Consider the following 14,766-nt stretch of genomic DNA (forward strand, 5'->3'; position numbering starts at 1 on the left):
CTTGTGTAATCAGTCATTGTTGAAGTGATTATTAAGCACGGATGGATGCTAGAAAGGGATGAGGGGAAGAAAAAAGAAATGACTGTAATGAATGTAATCTGCATTTAGATGATATCAGATGATGTGGTCATCCCTGATGTGAATTTACTAGCTCTGATTACATACAGTAGTGTTACTTGGTGAAATATTTCAAGCAGCTATCTGATACCCGTTGGACCAAAGCAGTTTCAACTTGCGAACCAACTCTGGACCTTTTTGCTTTTCCACAGGCTCTAAAGCCACGCCATTGCATCACTGCTAACGTCATATGTCTCTGCCCTCTCGGCAAGTATAATAACAACGGCAGACTACATGTCTCTACAACACATCAGTGCTGCTCATCTTGATAACTATGGACGCCGAATAAATTCTTATGAACACTGAATGTAAGATGTTAATGTTGGACTTTGTTGTAAGCAAACACTAGCCCGCCAATGTCAGCACACTATCGAGCATCAGCTAACATTAGCCCGCTAGCCCAAGGAAGCTTGGAAGTATTTTTTAGATAGAAAAGGCCAGTAGAAAAACTTTGGGAACCACTGCGCGAGCCCGTATCAATCACATTGCAGCTAAACAAATCAAATAAATTAATGACACACATTTTAGTTGGTCTCTCTCAACGGCACCGAGTTGATCTAGTTTGTCAGATAACCCAGCCCCAGCCCCTGACGTAAGTGGTTTGCGGTTCAAGACCAGCAAAGATGGCAATTGGCATAGTAGTAACACTGTGTGTAAAGTATGTAACTTAGGAGAAATAAATGACTTAGGCAATTTTTTGAACATGCCTTTGTGACTTAAGCAAGATATGGTAACACTTTATTTTGAAGGTGTCGAAATAAGAGTCACACAAGCCTGTCAGAAGCATGACATGACAAGTATCATGAGCATTAATGTTACTTCAAAGTGTCATAAACATGGGATGTGTCATGAACATTAATGTAGACACCTAAGAGTAAAGTGTTACCAATATTAGTGTCAACAATAAAACACTGATAAACTAAACTGATAACTAAACAATCTCCCTCTAGCTCTTCTTTGCTGGATTCTTATCTGATGCCTATGAATGTGGTAAATGTGCTGTGCGCTTCGTAAATCGACCGCCAGATGTCGCCATTGTTCTCCTCTTCTTCTTTCTACGAGTCTGTTTGCCATCTGCCGAGCGATCACGTGACACATCTGTCAGGGGACAGCATGGCGGACATGCATGTGGAGCCTCAAAACAAATTGCACCGATTGTCCAGCTAACCCCTCCGCGAGAAACATCGACACCGCGCGTGAAGCCGGGCCGGGGGAGCCCGAACACACAGCAGCATGGACGAGGACAACAAACTCCACTTCCCGTCTCTGCCTGCGACCACGGAGGACCTTCTGGTGAGTGCAGACAGCAGGCTGCGTTAGCCGCTGTGCCCACTGTGTCTGTGTAGCTCATCTGAGCTAACCTCAACACCAGCGTTATTCTCTCGAAGCTCTGATATATGCTCGAACTGATGTGCTTTTTGGGGTTTAACACACTATCTTGAACCTGTGACACATTCTCATAAATATCTTTGAACATGTCTGACTGTGTCGACATCTCTTTTCGGCCAACTAATGTTACTGTTCACTGTGACTTCACTGACTAGCACAAGCATTAGCCACGTATGTCCACAAAGTAAACTGGTGCTCGTTTCTTACTCTGGAGTCTGAAATACCTCCAGTAACTGTCACATCGTCCGAGCAGCTTCTAACCTTGTTTTTAAATCCTATTTTTACAGGACTGGGCTTATCCAATGAGAAGAGAAATGCAGGTATGTAAGTCTGCAGTCTGTATGAGGGTTGGGCAATGTGTCTCATGATACAGGAGCTGCTATTCGGTATATTATGATGTATTGCAATACTGCAAGCAGTGCATTATGCTGGGCCTTTTAATCTAATTGTAGGAAACATCATATAAAGAATAACATATTCATAAGTCAATAGTGCTTTTCAGATCAATACAGTATCACAACACATCATTTCATAATATCTGAGTGTATTGATATTTCACAACTCTAGTCTGTCTATCAGGAAGAATAATACTTGGCAGTATATTGTTATTAACCAGATCTATAGATTCCCATGGTTTTTCTTTACACATTTGTTAGTAAAAATGTAGAATGTGTGTTAGTATACAGAAAATGAGTTGTTCTTTTCAGGGCATGGCTGTTTTTTAATCATCAACTTCTACTAGCAGCTTGTTATGATGATCTGGTCATGTTTGTTTAAAACCAATTTCTGCTGTGCAAAGTAATGATTGCCAAGTGATTTACTCAAGGTGTTGTTTGACATAGTGTTGAGATTTGTTTGATATAATGTATAATAAAGGATTATAGTTGGTTGCATTAAACACCACATGGTTATTTTACACATGCTACATTGTTGTAATATAATATTTGTGATATATATTTTGAAAAAATTCCTGCTAACATTAAGTCCTTGTTGTTTTTCAACCATATCAACCAGTGTTTGAATCTGAGATTAGCTGAGATCCTGGTATTTGAATTATGCTTTCTGAATATCATATTAAAGGTACTGTGTGGAATTTTCAGAAAATCCTTGCTATTGATGACACCAGGGGCCGTTAAGTGAACCGAGTCAGCATGCTGTTGTTTACACTCTCATGTGGTTTTGCGTTCTGTAGTTTGTTAGCTACATTCAGATAGTTGGCAGCCTCTCACTTGCATTGCTATTAGCTTCTAGAAAGATGTCATTAGTTATACAGTTACAGTTAAGCAATGTTAGCTAAAATCAACACTGTTTGTCCTAAAACATAAGTTAGTAGCATGGCTTCCTTTAGCTGGGGAAGTCATTTGACAATGTAGCCAGCTAGCATATACACTCAAATAGTGTTTTGCCAGCAAGTAAACAAGCAAGAGTATACAAGCAAGCTAAGTAAAGAGGACCATATAAGGCAAGCTTATGACGTAGTGATGTAAAATCATTGCATTCAAAGTACAAAGTACAAAAGTACCAGCAACACTTAAAATAACAAAAGTGAAAGTATTTTGTTATACAGCATGACCCCACTAAGTTTGTTATATATAGTCTGTATATATTATTGGGTAATTATTTTTGATGAATGAATGTCAGCAGCATTTTACTGTCGTCAGGGTAACCTCTCATTTTAACTTCTTGAGCAGATGTACTTCGTTACATTCCACCACTGACATCTGCAGTATTATTTTTTGATCAAGAATATCGTTATTGCAGAAATATCATGATGATGTTGACACCTTCTTTCCGTCAGTTTGGTCAGACAGGCATCTTTAGAAATTAATTATTGTGCTTACATGGTCTTTGTGTTAGACTCTGTGCTGTGGAGAGTGCTGGTTGTTTGTTATGTTAGCGGACTGCATTTCTAAGCTAATCAGGTCCATCTTGGTTGGAGATGTTGGCATGTAAATGCAGTGTTGAAAGGCATTCGCATATACTAGTAAAGACATAATGTCCGCAAAGATGCCTTGTCTTATCCTATATGAATAATCATACCGTTTGTTTGGGTAATTCTTACCGCCTGTGTTGTTACTGATGTCTTGCTCTTTCTTTATTTTCAGGAGATATTACCAGGACTATTTTTAGGTCCCTACTCTGCTGCAATGAAAAGCAAGGTACATACCCCACACTATTAATTCAGTATAAGACAATACAAAACGCTGTTAGTTCATTTTGAATGTCCTATATTAGTACTTTGTGCGCACTCATTTCCCAATACAGAGGCAAATTCTACACTCAAAATAACTTTTTAAAAACTTTTCCTCAAAGGGAACCCTTGTAGTTTCGCCATCTGAGGAGTTGCCATGGTGCGAGTATTTTTCAGAGCTCTCCATATGCGCCGGCTAACAGTCATGCAACGGGCTACTATATTCGGCTATTTTATTTATTATTTTTTAATAGTTATATTTTAATAGTTTGGATTAAAAAATTGCAACATTTTATACCCCTCTTCTTCACTTCAAAACAATGCCAACATGATAGGGAAACATGTCTATCTGCTTTTATCAGAAAGAAAAACTGTCTCACACATGCACTCAATAGACTGCAAAAAACAATCTCCTCTTTTTTCCTGTGGCTGGGAGCAAGTTGAGTTACAAAAAACAATTTAAAGTTAATCTTTATGGATTAAATTAATGTTGAATTTGTTGCTGTGGGTTCATGCAACAGATATCAATAGCAAGAGTTTATCGTCTTTATTTCTGACAAGTGCCATAGACAAGTTCACAAACCACTGTAACAAGAAGCATATCCATATGAACTCCTTCCTGTCGCTAAACACATGTAGCTTTCAAAATAAGAGCACATTGAAGGTTTAAGAGAATCCATCACAGAATTTACAAGACTTTAAAAATATATTGCCTAAATAAAACATGCAAAAAGCCTAATTTTACAATAATTTCCATACCATATTTACAATCAAATAGGCAAACTCATTATTTTAAGAGTGAGGATTAGGTCTTAGATCAGTGTATATGATGGAATAGTGGTATTCGAATGTGCAAAAGGCCACCAAATTTGGGCTTCTACAACAACAAAAATTCTCCAGGGGGCATGCATCCAAAGTGAAAAAAAATTGCCTCATGCATTTTTGTTTTGCTTTTCCCTCCATTGTACCGAACTCGTACCTAACGGTGACTTCAGTGTCCCGTTCCACCCCTATAATTTAACCACTGGTACTTGGAGACAGTGACACAGAAAATAATTCATCATTTGCACATGTTTTTATAGCTCATAATTTCTTCTTTCCTTGTCTAGCTGCCAATCCTTGAGAGACAGGGCATAACACATGTTGTGTGTGTCCGCCAAGATATTGAAGCCAATTTTATCAAACCTAATTTCCCTCATACATTTAGGTAAGTACGAACTCACATGATCTGTGTGCTTGTTTATTTGAACTGTATTTTTTTTTTTGTTTTCTTGCTAACTCATCAAATATTGTTGTATCTCTGCAGATACCTTGTGTTAGACATTGCTGACAATCCAGTGGAAAATATAATACGATTTTTCCCTTCAGTGAGTGACAATGTGGGCTTTTTACTTCCTTCTTTGCACGTGTTTCATTGACTGAAAGGTATATAAAATATGCCTGATACACTGTCATTCATTTCCCTCCTCACAGACTAAAGAATTTATTGATGGCTGCTTAGCAACAGGAGGTAAGGATGCATGCCGTTTCCATGTTTCGTACTCTGTGTTAAGAAGAAAAAAGATTCTTATTTAAAGAATTGCTTGTCTTGTTTTTATAGGAAAGGTACTGGTTCATGGTAATGCAGGGATATCAAGAAGGTGAGGCTAGGTTTTCTAAATATCTTTAGATATTGTATTTATAATTTCCTTTACTAAAATTTAACAGCAGAGCCAAATTACAGTTGTGCGTATAAAAATGTCTCATTTCTTCTTTCAGTGCTGCCTTAGTGATTGCATACCTTATGGAAACCTTTGGGATGAAATACAGGTGACTGTTTTTGTTGGTTTTCATGCCTTTTATGGCTTTCTATTTTAAGTCGAACTCATTTCATAAATGAATGATTATATATTATTATTAAAATATATAGATGCACATTCCATTGTATTGTATACCAATATGTGACAACCAAGGTATTCTATGCAGTATTTTCCAAAGAAAATACATTCTAATCACTCAAAAGTAATCCCTCTTAATCCTCACTCATGCCGACTGGAAGTGTATGGCGCTGTCTGTATCTGCAGAGATCCTGCGGACACAGTGGTAAAAAAAAATGCATATATTGTGAGGTGAAACGCCAAGCAGACAAAGCCAGATCCAAAACAAGCATGAATCTTGGGTTTGTTATCACTTGTCACTGTTTTGTCAGGGAGGATGGGCCAAGTTTGAATGCTACAAGCAGTAAGAGACAATTCCTGCATTGTATGCTGATATCAATTTGAGATGGGAAAGCGTCACCAGTTACCATTATGACACCTGATATAATGAATTTTTAGGCTGGAATGCAATTAGGTCTTTTGTATGATTGTGCACCAATTTTGCACAGATTTTGGGCAAAGGTACTCAGAAGGCTGCTTTCTTAAATAAACAGCTTTATGAAACAATATTCATTATTATATATTATACATAGGATCCATCACATTGTCAACCAATTCTAGAAATGAACACAAAGAAATTAAATAATAAATGAAAATCAAATAAATGGCTAAATAAATCAGTACTGTGTCAGTTAATTGCTGACCATTGAAATAATAAATCAAAATAAATAAATAGATATAATAGATATAATAAATAGCTATATGACACCATTTCTAAATCACTCCAAGCATTGTTTTTTTTTCCAGCAGAAATAATAAAGAAACAAAACATAACAAATGCAAGCACTATTTTGTTTCAGCTACACGTTAGTTTATTTTGTACTTTTTTTTTTTACTGTTATGTAGCACTAACTGTGATTGTAAACTTCTGCTACATTTACTCTACAGGGATGCATTCAGCCACGTCCAGGAGAGAAGGTTCTGCATCAACCCCAATGTGGGTTTTGTGCATCAGCTACAGGTAAGTCAAAGGGCTTCATATTCTGATGAATCCACGTGACAGTCCAGTCCATAAGTTATGTGTCAGGCTTCTATCTTGCAGTATTATTCTGAGTCATCTGCATCTGCTGTGACGCGGCAGAAATGATTTTCCTATCTTTAGGTATGCATATTCAGTCTTCTCTTAGTCAGCCTTTGTTGGCCATATTAGTCAAGCCACTCATTCACAAGCAACATTAATTTGAGTAGTCTCTTTTTGAGTCTTGTTTGTGCACATTGTTTGTATTGGATGATCTATACATATTTCATTTTAAAGCATAAATGCTGTGTCACGATATCAGAGGTTCCCTTTCATTACAATAGAAGAGAAAAAGATCAGAATGCCAGTTTCTGAAGCATGTACATACAACAACCTATTTAACTGCGATATAAAGTCCCAATGTGCAATATCTGTGAAATACAAAAAAACCACAAACCCTATGTGCAGTATTAATTATAAATGTCAAATAGCAGCCATGTACGTATTTTATGTATATATTGTATGTTTATTATGTATGTATATGTCTTATTTTTATTCTTTATTCTGTTTTTTTATTTTTGTAAACTCCCCCGTCTGTATTTTGAGCTTCTGTGAAGTCCCTACTGCAGGATAAATACAGTCTTATCTTACTCATACTGAATTCTTACTGTTGTAATGATGAATGTTTGTTTCCTAGGAATATGAAGCGATCTACCTAGCCAAATTGACCATTAAAATGATGTCACCGATGCAGTTGGGCAGGTCCTTCTCATTACAAGCTGGGATGCCAGGTTTGTACATCATGTACCCAGAGCTCCTGCTGAGCCACACCTGTCTCCTCTCCTTATAGCCTTTTGTTTCTCAGCCACACTTCTTTCAGAAATGCATGAGTGGCATCATGTTATTTAGGCATAAAGTACCATGAGTTATATGTTTGGCACATTGTTGAGTCTGACATAAGTTTTCACCAGTGTTTGTTTGGTGATGGTGGTGTAGAGGTAGGTTGCACATTTGTACAAATAGGCTGATAATGGTGATTTTATTTTTTATTTTTTGGAATCCACAATAAACAGTTTCTTATTTTCTTATTTGCTGGAAAATCAGCAGATAACCCATATCCTGTTGGGTCCATAGGTTGATGGCATATTTTACTGTAATTATTTGTTATCGATGTCATGAATGTTTCTCTTTACTAGACATACTAGCATTCAAACATTTAGAGCCCTTGAGAACCGACTTATAATTTCCCTTTAAGCAATTTTTGTTCTTTCTCAATGGTGATTTCACGCAGCAGAGACTATGAAGTGATCAACTATGCTCTTCAACCCAGGAGGGATACAGTGATTATTTGCAGTATGTTTCCTTATTTTTTGTTTGTTTCTGTAACAGGAAGCCGTAAACGCAGCCTGGAGGAGGATGAGGAGTTTGGAGCAATGCAGGTCACAGCAGCACAGAACGGATGAGCTTTGCTGATATTTAGCCGTGTGGCGCAGTGCACTCAATTTTTTTTCCACATTTTTAATGGGATTAAAAATGTAAATATTTGAACTTTTTCTAAGGGGGGGGGACTAGGGTGGGACGGGGACCACTCATGTCTGAGACATGGGGTGACTGACCGGGATCGGGCCAATTTGATAACTCCTTTTTTTTCTCGAGCTGTATGCACTGATGGGAGATTTTTTGCAGTTTTATAGTATTTAAAGCATTTTGCATTTGCAGCGGGACAGTATTGCAATAATGCACTTTCGATACTTGAATTTGTGTAGATGACCAGAATGGGGCAGTCGGCAAAAGGGAAAGTAGCCAGGACGTCGCCCAGTGGAGGACGAGAAGAGGAATAGCTAATGCCTTTATTTTGGGAGTAATAGGATTATGGACTAATATCAGGCTTAATGTGGTATATTAATGAATGGAAAATAACAACTCACTGCTTAATAAAAACAAGTCTGACTGAATCCTGTTCAGATGTGTTTCGTACCATAATGTAATGCTGTGCTTTTCTGAAGAGGTTATTATCCGAGAATTCTAAAAAAAAAAAAAAAGTTTATCGACAAAATGCAGAGCAGATTTTTCAGCAATTATGTAAAACACATTTTACAGTCACAAGTTTTACTTTTTTTTATTTTCTAGAGGCTGTTTCAGTTACAGTCACTGACATACACTATTATCAGTCCACTGTCCTACTTATTGTGCGTTGAGCTCTGTGGGCAGAATGCGCTGACTCAACAGGCAAAAATCTGAGAAACAAATTAGCATTAACAACCATAGAAAGTTGGCATAAATGTAAAAACGTGGTTTGTTTTTCTCAAAATCCTTTGTACAACAGGGGCCTTCTCATGTACTTGTGATGCAACGATGTGATCCATCTGAACTATGGACTGAAAATGTTCTGCCACAACTATGATTACTAGACATGCCATTCTAATGGTTTCCCTTTTATAACAATTTTTTGGGTAAAACATTAGCATTGTAATACAAATGTATTTACAGTTAAAAAATACAAGCAAAGAAACACTGTAGATTGTAGAATATTTTATGTGACTATTACATATTTGTAAATAAATTACATTAAATATGTTCCCCTGTTCTCCAGAATAACAGCATTATTCTAAAACTTAAATACGAGTTGATTTATAAAACTCATTTTCATACATTTCCCATCACAAAATGTTTCAATCGTTCTCACAGCTGTGATCAAATTTCAACTATCAACCAAATACAAAACTGTAATAGTATAATCAATTCCTCAATGCTGCCTCACGAAATATAAATCTTTTTATTCAATAGAAATACATTATTAACAGTCTTGATGAATGAACACACTACACTACTGCCAAAGAAAGCCATGATGCAGAAATTTTGAGCACTTTGCAGAGGCCATATCTGAAAAATGAAACCATAAAAAACCCAAAGTAATAACTAATCATATTAAAGGAAGCAAAAGTGCTTTTCTTTGGTGACTTGCCCTTATGATCAATGCCACAGATCTGTTGAACTAAATGTGATTTTAATAATTCCTACCAGCATACTTTTTGTAGTGTACTTAAGAAGCTGCAGTAAATAATTTAATAATCATTACGTTGCTTCAGAAATATAACTTAATTTGGTACCATCTTAATTCTTTCTTATCAGAAAGCTAGCTTCAGATATCATTTCTATTTTCTCTCTATTAGTGCAGAGCAAATTATTAATAATAATAATGATGTAACACAGTAAGACATAACATTTACAGTAACTGACATTCTTTTCTTCGGATGGTGCTGGAAGACAATGACGGAGCCTGACCCTGGTGAGGTAGCCATGGTTACCAAAGGGGCGGAGTATATTTAGGACTGAGCGGAGGGCTTCAACATACATTTATGATTATTCAAGTTTGTTGAAATCGGGATGAGCATTTAGGACCGACTCACAACCACAAACTCATCCTTGGGCAGCTCTCCCATTCCTTAAGACGAGTTGTCAATGCAAGTTCTGATGTCAGTGGGTGTGAGAAGGTGTGGTCCGTGCCTCTCCAAAACAGGTTTGAAGCTGCTGGTGTCCTCAGTTGGAAAAACGGCACTGCATGTAGGTCTCGTGTGAGGCGGTGTATCCAAACTTTTGGTAGAAAGCCACATTGTTGGGTGCGCATTCCAGTGTGATTTTATAGCAATTCAGTTTTTTGCTGAGAAGAGTAAGAGCTGCAACTAACCTATAGGGACAGAAAAAAAGAGAGGAAGAGGGAAATTAAATCAGCAGGAAACAAGATGATTCCTTTCATAAGAAGTTAAATTTGTATGGCTTAAAATCGCAAATTTGCCACAAAGGGCTTTACAGTTTGTACAGAATATCATCTTCGTCGTCTTAAAATATGTGCGTGTGTCAGGCTCACACAGGTGTACTCACAGTTTGCCCAGCTGCTTCCCCCTGCACACATCACTGACTACTACCTCCTCCACTCTGCCTCTCTATAAACAAAACAGAACACAGTCATTCGTTTTTAAGATCAATTAAACTTTTATTATTAAACATTTATTATGTAAATTTAACCTCTCTGGTTCCAGGTTTAAAAGCATATTTCTATTGTTAGATGCAGGCAAACTGCTTGCTGTGAAGTCATTTACCTTTGCACAGGAGTGGATGAATTTGTGTTCTGTGATCAGTGTGGCTGTAGCAACAATCTGTCCCAGATTTGTGTCCTCCACCACAACGACATAGTAGTCCCCCGTCTTCTTCATATGCTCAAACTTTTCTGGAAAACAACAGATAACATGCATGTGTTTTTAATCTCCATCGATATTTCATAACATGGGCTTGTATTTAACTTTTGTTTTCTAGGATGAGGTTTCTTTCTATTGTTAACTGTGTCAGCTAATACATGTAAAGACAAAAGTTTCGGCACAAAATCCAGGTTTAAAAAATAGGGAACACTTAGGGATTCAACATAAAAAACGTAAATGTAGCATTATTTGAAACATGTCTTACTTGTAAACTGCTCTGGTGTGACATCGCCTGTCTGAGTGAGTTGAGATAAAACCTTGAAGAATCCTGGAACACAAAAACAAAACAACAGTTGAAAATGTCACTCCATTTCTTGTGAATTATTCAACTCTGTTGATGTTTTGTATTATATTCTCAAGATCCTGCTTTTCAAATCCTCTTTCATAAAATAGTCAACTTTTTAACAGGATATTTTCTTGAGAATTCAAGTACTCGTCAGGAATGTGTTGTCCATCCACCCAGTCTCAGACTCACCCCTGTTGAAGTCTGCCGTACAGAGTGGCCTGAGTACTAGGCCTTCCCCTGGACTGGATGGGGAAATGTGGGGAGAGAAGGAGACAGTGTTGCTACTCCAGTCCAGCTCCTGAAGCAGGGAGGGCTCAAAAAGTGGAGTCTCGTCAAGCAGCATTCCACAATCTCTGCATGGACAAAAAGCACACACATACATAAACCGGTAAGTCCACAGACACACACACCCATGAATGCAGGTTTGCATAATAGATTAATTAAAACCCATAGAATCGAAATAGTTTATCTAATCCATCTAAGATACTGCATCAACACAATGAGTTAACATCGTAATACTGTCAGGATAGATGGTTAATATGTTTGTGCTAAGTCACACAGAACTTTGACCTGACAAATAAACAGTTGGTAAAAAGTTGTCATCACTTTACTGCCATGCTTCGGTGGCTGATAAGCCAGTTGGCACATAAATGGGCACACCAACATAATTATAAAGCACATCCTCTTACATTACACCCTGAGGTGACACCGTTCTTTAGCTTTTGATTCATCAGTTTCTTTCCAGGATCTGCTCCAGGATATGTAATATGAGAGGGGGCCAACCTACAAAAGCCCATTCACAAACCAAGGACAGGTAACAGTAATAGTGGAAGCTTCAACACTGGTGAGAGGAGAAACTTTCAACCAAATTATCTAGTTCGAGCTACACGCGTCATAATTCTCGTTTCCATGGCAGCAAAACACAATTACTCTTTGGTAGTGTCATCTTTCCCTGAACACCAAGCCAGGATAATGAGGATATGGCTGTGACAATGGACTTGTTCATAGCCAGGACGAAAGCGTGTTTTCCTGCACTAACTTAACATGTGTTACATTTCACCAAACTGTTCGTATGGAAGAAGATCATCAAATAATGTTACACCGTCTACTAGTGTTTTGGCTAGCTACCGTTAGCACCAAATAATTATTGTTGGCGTTAATTCTAGCCAGCTAGCTACATAATGTCATGTATAAAGTGTCTGATTTTATTGTGTGCCCTGTCAAATAGCTACATAAGGCCACCTTCACTCAAGTAAACTATCCAGCCCAGCGTCAGTTGTACGTTAACGTCACACTTGTCATTACACGTAAGCCTTGTATCTGAATGGATCGGCTGCCATGCTAAGAAGCTAGCTAGGTAGTTTAACTACTTACCTGTAAAAAAACACACCAGGAGAGATGGTCCAGTTGAATTCCCAGACTGAGGTAACGTGTAGTGACAACCGGGTGGCTCTGTTAGTAGTTGTAGGAGGCTGGGCTACATCATTGAGCTGAACAACGTGGGTGTTTTCGGCTGCTGTTTCCGCCTGGCTTGAGCCCTTCTGTATGACGTGGCAGAGTTCCTGGAGATAAGGGGCACGGCCCAATGACGTCATTGGATGAGTGAAGTACACATATCCCAAACTGATGTTGAAATAAATATAATGTAGTGCTGTATTTTAGTACTGCAAGTGTTATAGTGTTGCCACGGTACCAAATATGAAATAAGACTGCCACCACAGTGCCACCTAGGGGCCGATCAATAAAACCTTAAAGGGTTATCCTCAGGAGGGCATTGACAATAATTGTACCAAGTTTTGTATAATAATGCACAAACTATCCCTTTAATCCTCATACAGTGTCTGAAGGAAGACTCTTAACTGATATGTATAAGTTAGAAGAGGCAGGTAGCAATGGTGGAAAGTAACTATGTACATTTACTCAAGTACTGGACTTAAAGTAAAATTTTGAGGTACTTTTATGTACATTAAATGTAACTTTATACTTCTACTCCACTACATTTTGAGACATATTGTACTTTTTATTCCTCTACATTTAGCTGACAGCTTTACTTACTTTTCAGGTCAAGATTTAAAATGAAAAACATGATACATTTAAAATGATTATCCATTTATATAAATTAAACCACTTAAAAGTTTATTAGGTAGTTAAAATGAGCGGAGAAAAAACCTTAGATACCTTAGATAAAACCTTCAAGGGTCATCCTCAGGAGGGCATTGACAATAAGTATACCAAGTTTGGTGTTAATCCGACCAACCGATTTGGAGATATAAAATACTTCAATTTAAAGCGCGCCACCTAGTGGTCATTGGCCAAAATTTTGCACAGAGCCTCAGGGGCTCATGGGGAAGTAGGATCTTGAGTTTCATGTCATTCAGACACACCAATGTGGAGATATGCAACACTTCGTATTTTGTGTTTAAAATAGCGCCACCAGCAGGAAGTTGTTATTTAATAACTTGAGTATTCTTTGGGTTATCAAAGGCAGTGAAAAATGCGATCATTTGGGAAGAAGAAAAAAAAAATCATTCGAAATACAATAGGGACCTCGCAGGTTGTTGCCTGTTCGGGCCCTAATAAATAACACTTATTATGCGGCTATCTTTTTTTTAAAATCCATATACATAAGAAAACATTGTCAGGAACCAAGCCAACTTTCCTGAATGTTATTATTAAATGTAAACGATATAGCACAATGTTAAACTAATGTAAAGCTTTTAGGACATTTAAGTATTAAACAATTGTAGTTTTTGTTCGTAAACCTAACTAAGTAAACCTAACCAAACCACAGTTTAGAGGGGTGTATCATGTAGTAGGGATGTCCTGTAGTACTGTGCATCTGCACATAGACTACTGTTTGTACAATTGGGACAGCTACTAAATTACTACTTTATTTTTCCCATACTGCATTTGACATACTATAAAATGGGACATCTTGTTCTGACATACTAAATATGATAGTAATATGGATATTGTAATGTACCATGAGTTTAATAGAAACAATCTAGTATATTAAATTGAGTGATGTATGGCTCCAATCACCCAGGCCAATTGTTTTTACAGAGAAATATGGGCTTTAACATGTGAGCAGATAAATACAGTGATTTCCTTCTGGCTCAGTCCAGCAAACACACAGACACACACAGATTTAATGGACTAATAAACTCAAAGGTCCAGTGTATAAGAATCTGGCTACTACGTATGAGGCAGGCATTACTTACATTGTCATCCCGCTGCCTCCCACTTTATATCAGCAAATTAATTCAATTCCGATCAAAAAAACTTCTGCCCATAAGTTCTGCACAAAATGTGGCTGTCATGATTTATGACCTACTGACCTTTAAGATTCTGTGGCCTCCATTGCCCGAACCTGTAGATTCTCCATATATAACATAAGGAACATTAGACCCTTCCTGACCAAGCATACAACACTTATCTTGGTAAAGGCCCTCATGATGTCACGCATAGACCACTGCAACTCCATTTATATTTAATTCAAAACCCTGTCTCATGCCTACAAAAAAGCAACTGGCACTGCTCCTGCCTACCTGAACCCCTTTATTCATGGGCAGTCCATGGCCTAGAGGTTAGGAATCGGGCTTGTAACTGTCGTCGACAGTAATGTGCTGCCCACTGCTCCTTGCATGGTGTGT

General features: G+C 37.7%; 2 protein-coding genes across 3 annotated transcripts; one reads left to right on the forward strand and one right to left on the reverse strand.

The window, feature by feature from the left end:
* The first annotated feature begins 1,243 nt into the window (after nucleotides 1–1,243).
* styx (serine/threonine/tyrosine interacting protein) lies at nucleotides 1,244–8,908 on the forward strand. The gene is given in 12 exon segments (XM_059354215.1): nucleotides 1,244–1,336; nucleotides 1,339–1,410; nucleotides 1,794–1,826; nucleotides 3,612–3,665; nucleotides 4,807–4,904; nucleotides 5,004–5,064; nucleotides 5,171–5,207; nucleotides 5,298–5,337; nucleotides 5,456–5,506; nucleotides 6,502–6,574; nucleotides 7,269–7,362; nucleotides 7,961–8,908. Coding segments are annotated over 12 exon segments (780 nt in total). The 3' UTR covers nucleotides 8,035–8,908.
* Nucleotides 8,909–9,328: 420 nt separating this feature from the next.
* Nucleotides 9,329–12,970, reverse strand: gnpnat1 (glucosamine-phosphate N-acetyltransferase 1). 2 transcript variants are annotated; one of them, XM_059354196.1, is made up of 6 exons: nucleotides 12,488–12,970; nucleotides 11,303–11,466; nucleotides 11,033–11,095; nucleotides 10,672–10,799; nucleotides 10,454–10,515; nucleotides 9,329–10,259 (listed from the first exon to the last, which is right to left on the reverse strand). In XM_059354196.1, exons 1-6 carry the CDS (start codon nucleotides 12,706–12,708, stop codon nucleotides 10,112–10,114), a joined length of 786 nt encoding a protein of 261 aa, XP_059210179.1. In that variant the 5' UTR covers nucleotides 12,709–12,970; the 3' UTR covers nucleotides 9,329–10,111. The 2 variants fall into 2 exon arrangements, with proteins under 2 accessions (XP_059210179.1, XP_059210186.1); XM_059354203.1 differs by having other exon boundaries at nucleotides 12,504–12,637.
* Between the last annotated feature and the right edge of the window lie 1,796 nt (nucleotides 12,971–14,766).

Source organism: Centropristis striata, chromosome 2, assembly GCF_030273125.1.
Source record: "Centropristis striata isolate RG_2023a ecotype Rhode Island chromosome 2, C.striata_1.0, whole genome shotgun sequence".
Lineage (NCBI taxonomy): Eukaryota > Metazoa > Chordata > Actinopteri > Perciformes > Serranidae > Centropristis > Centropristis striata.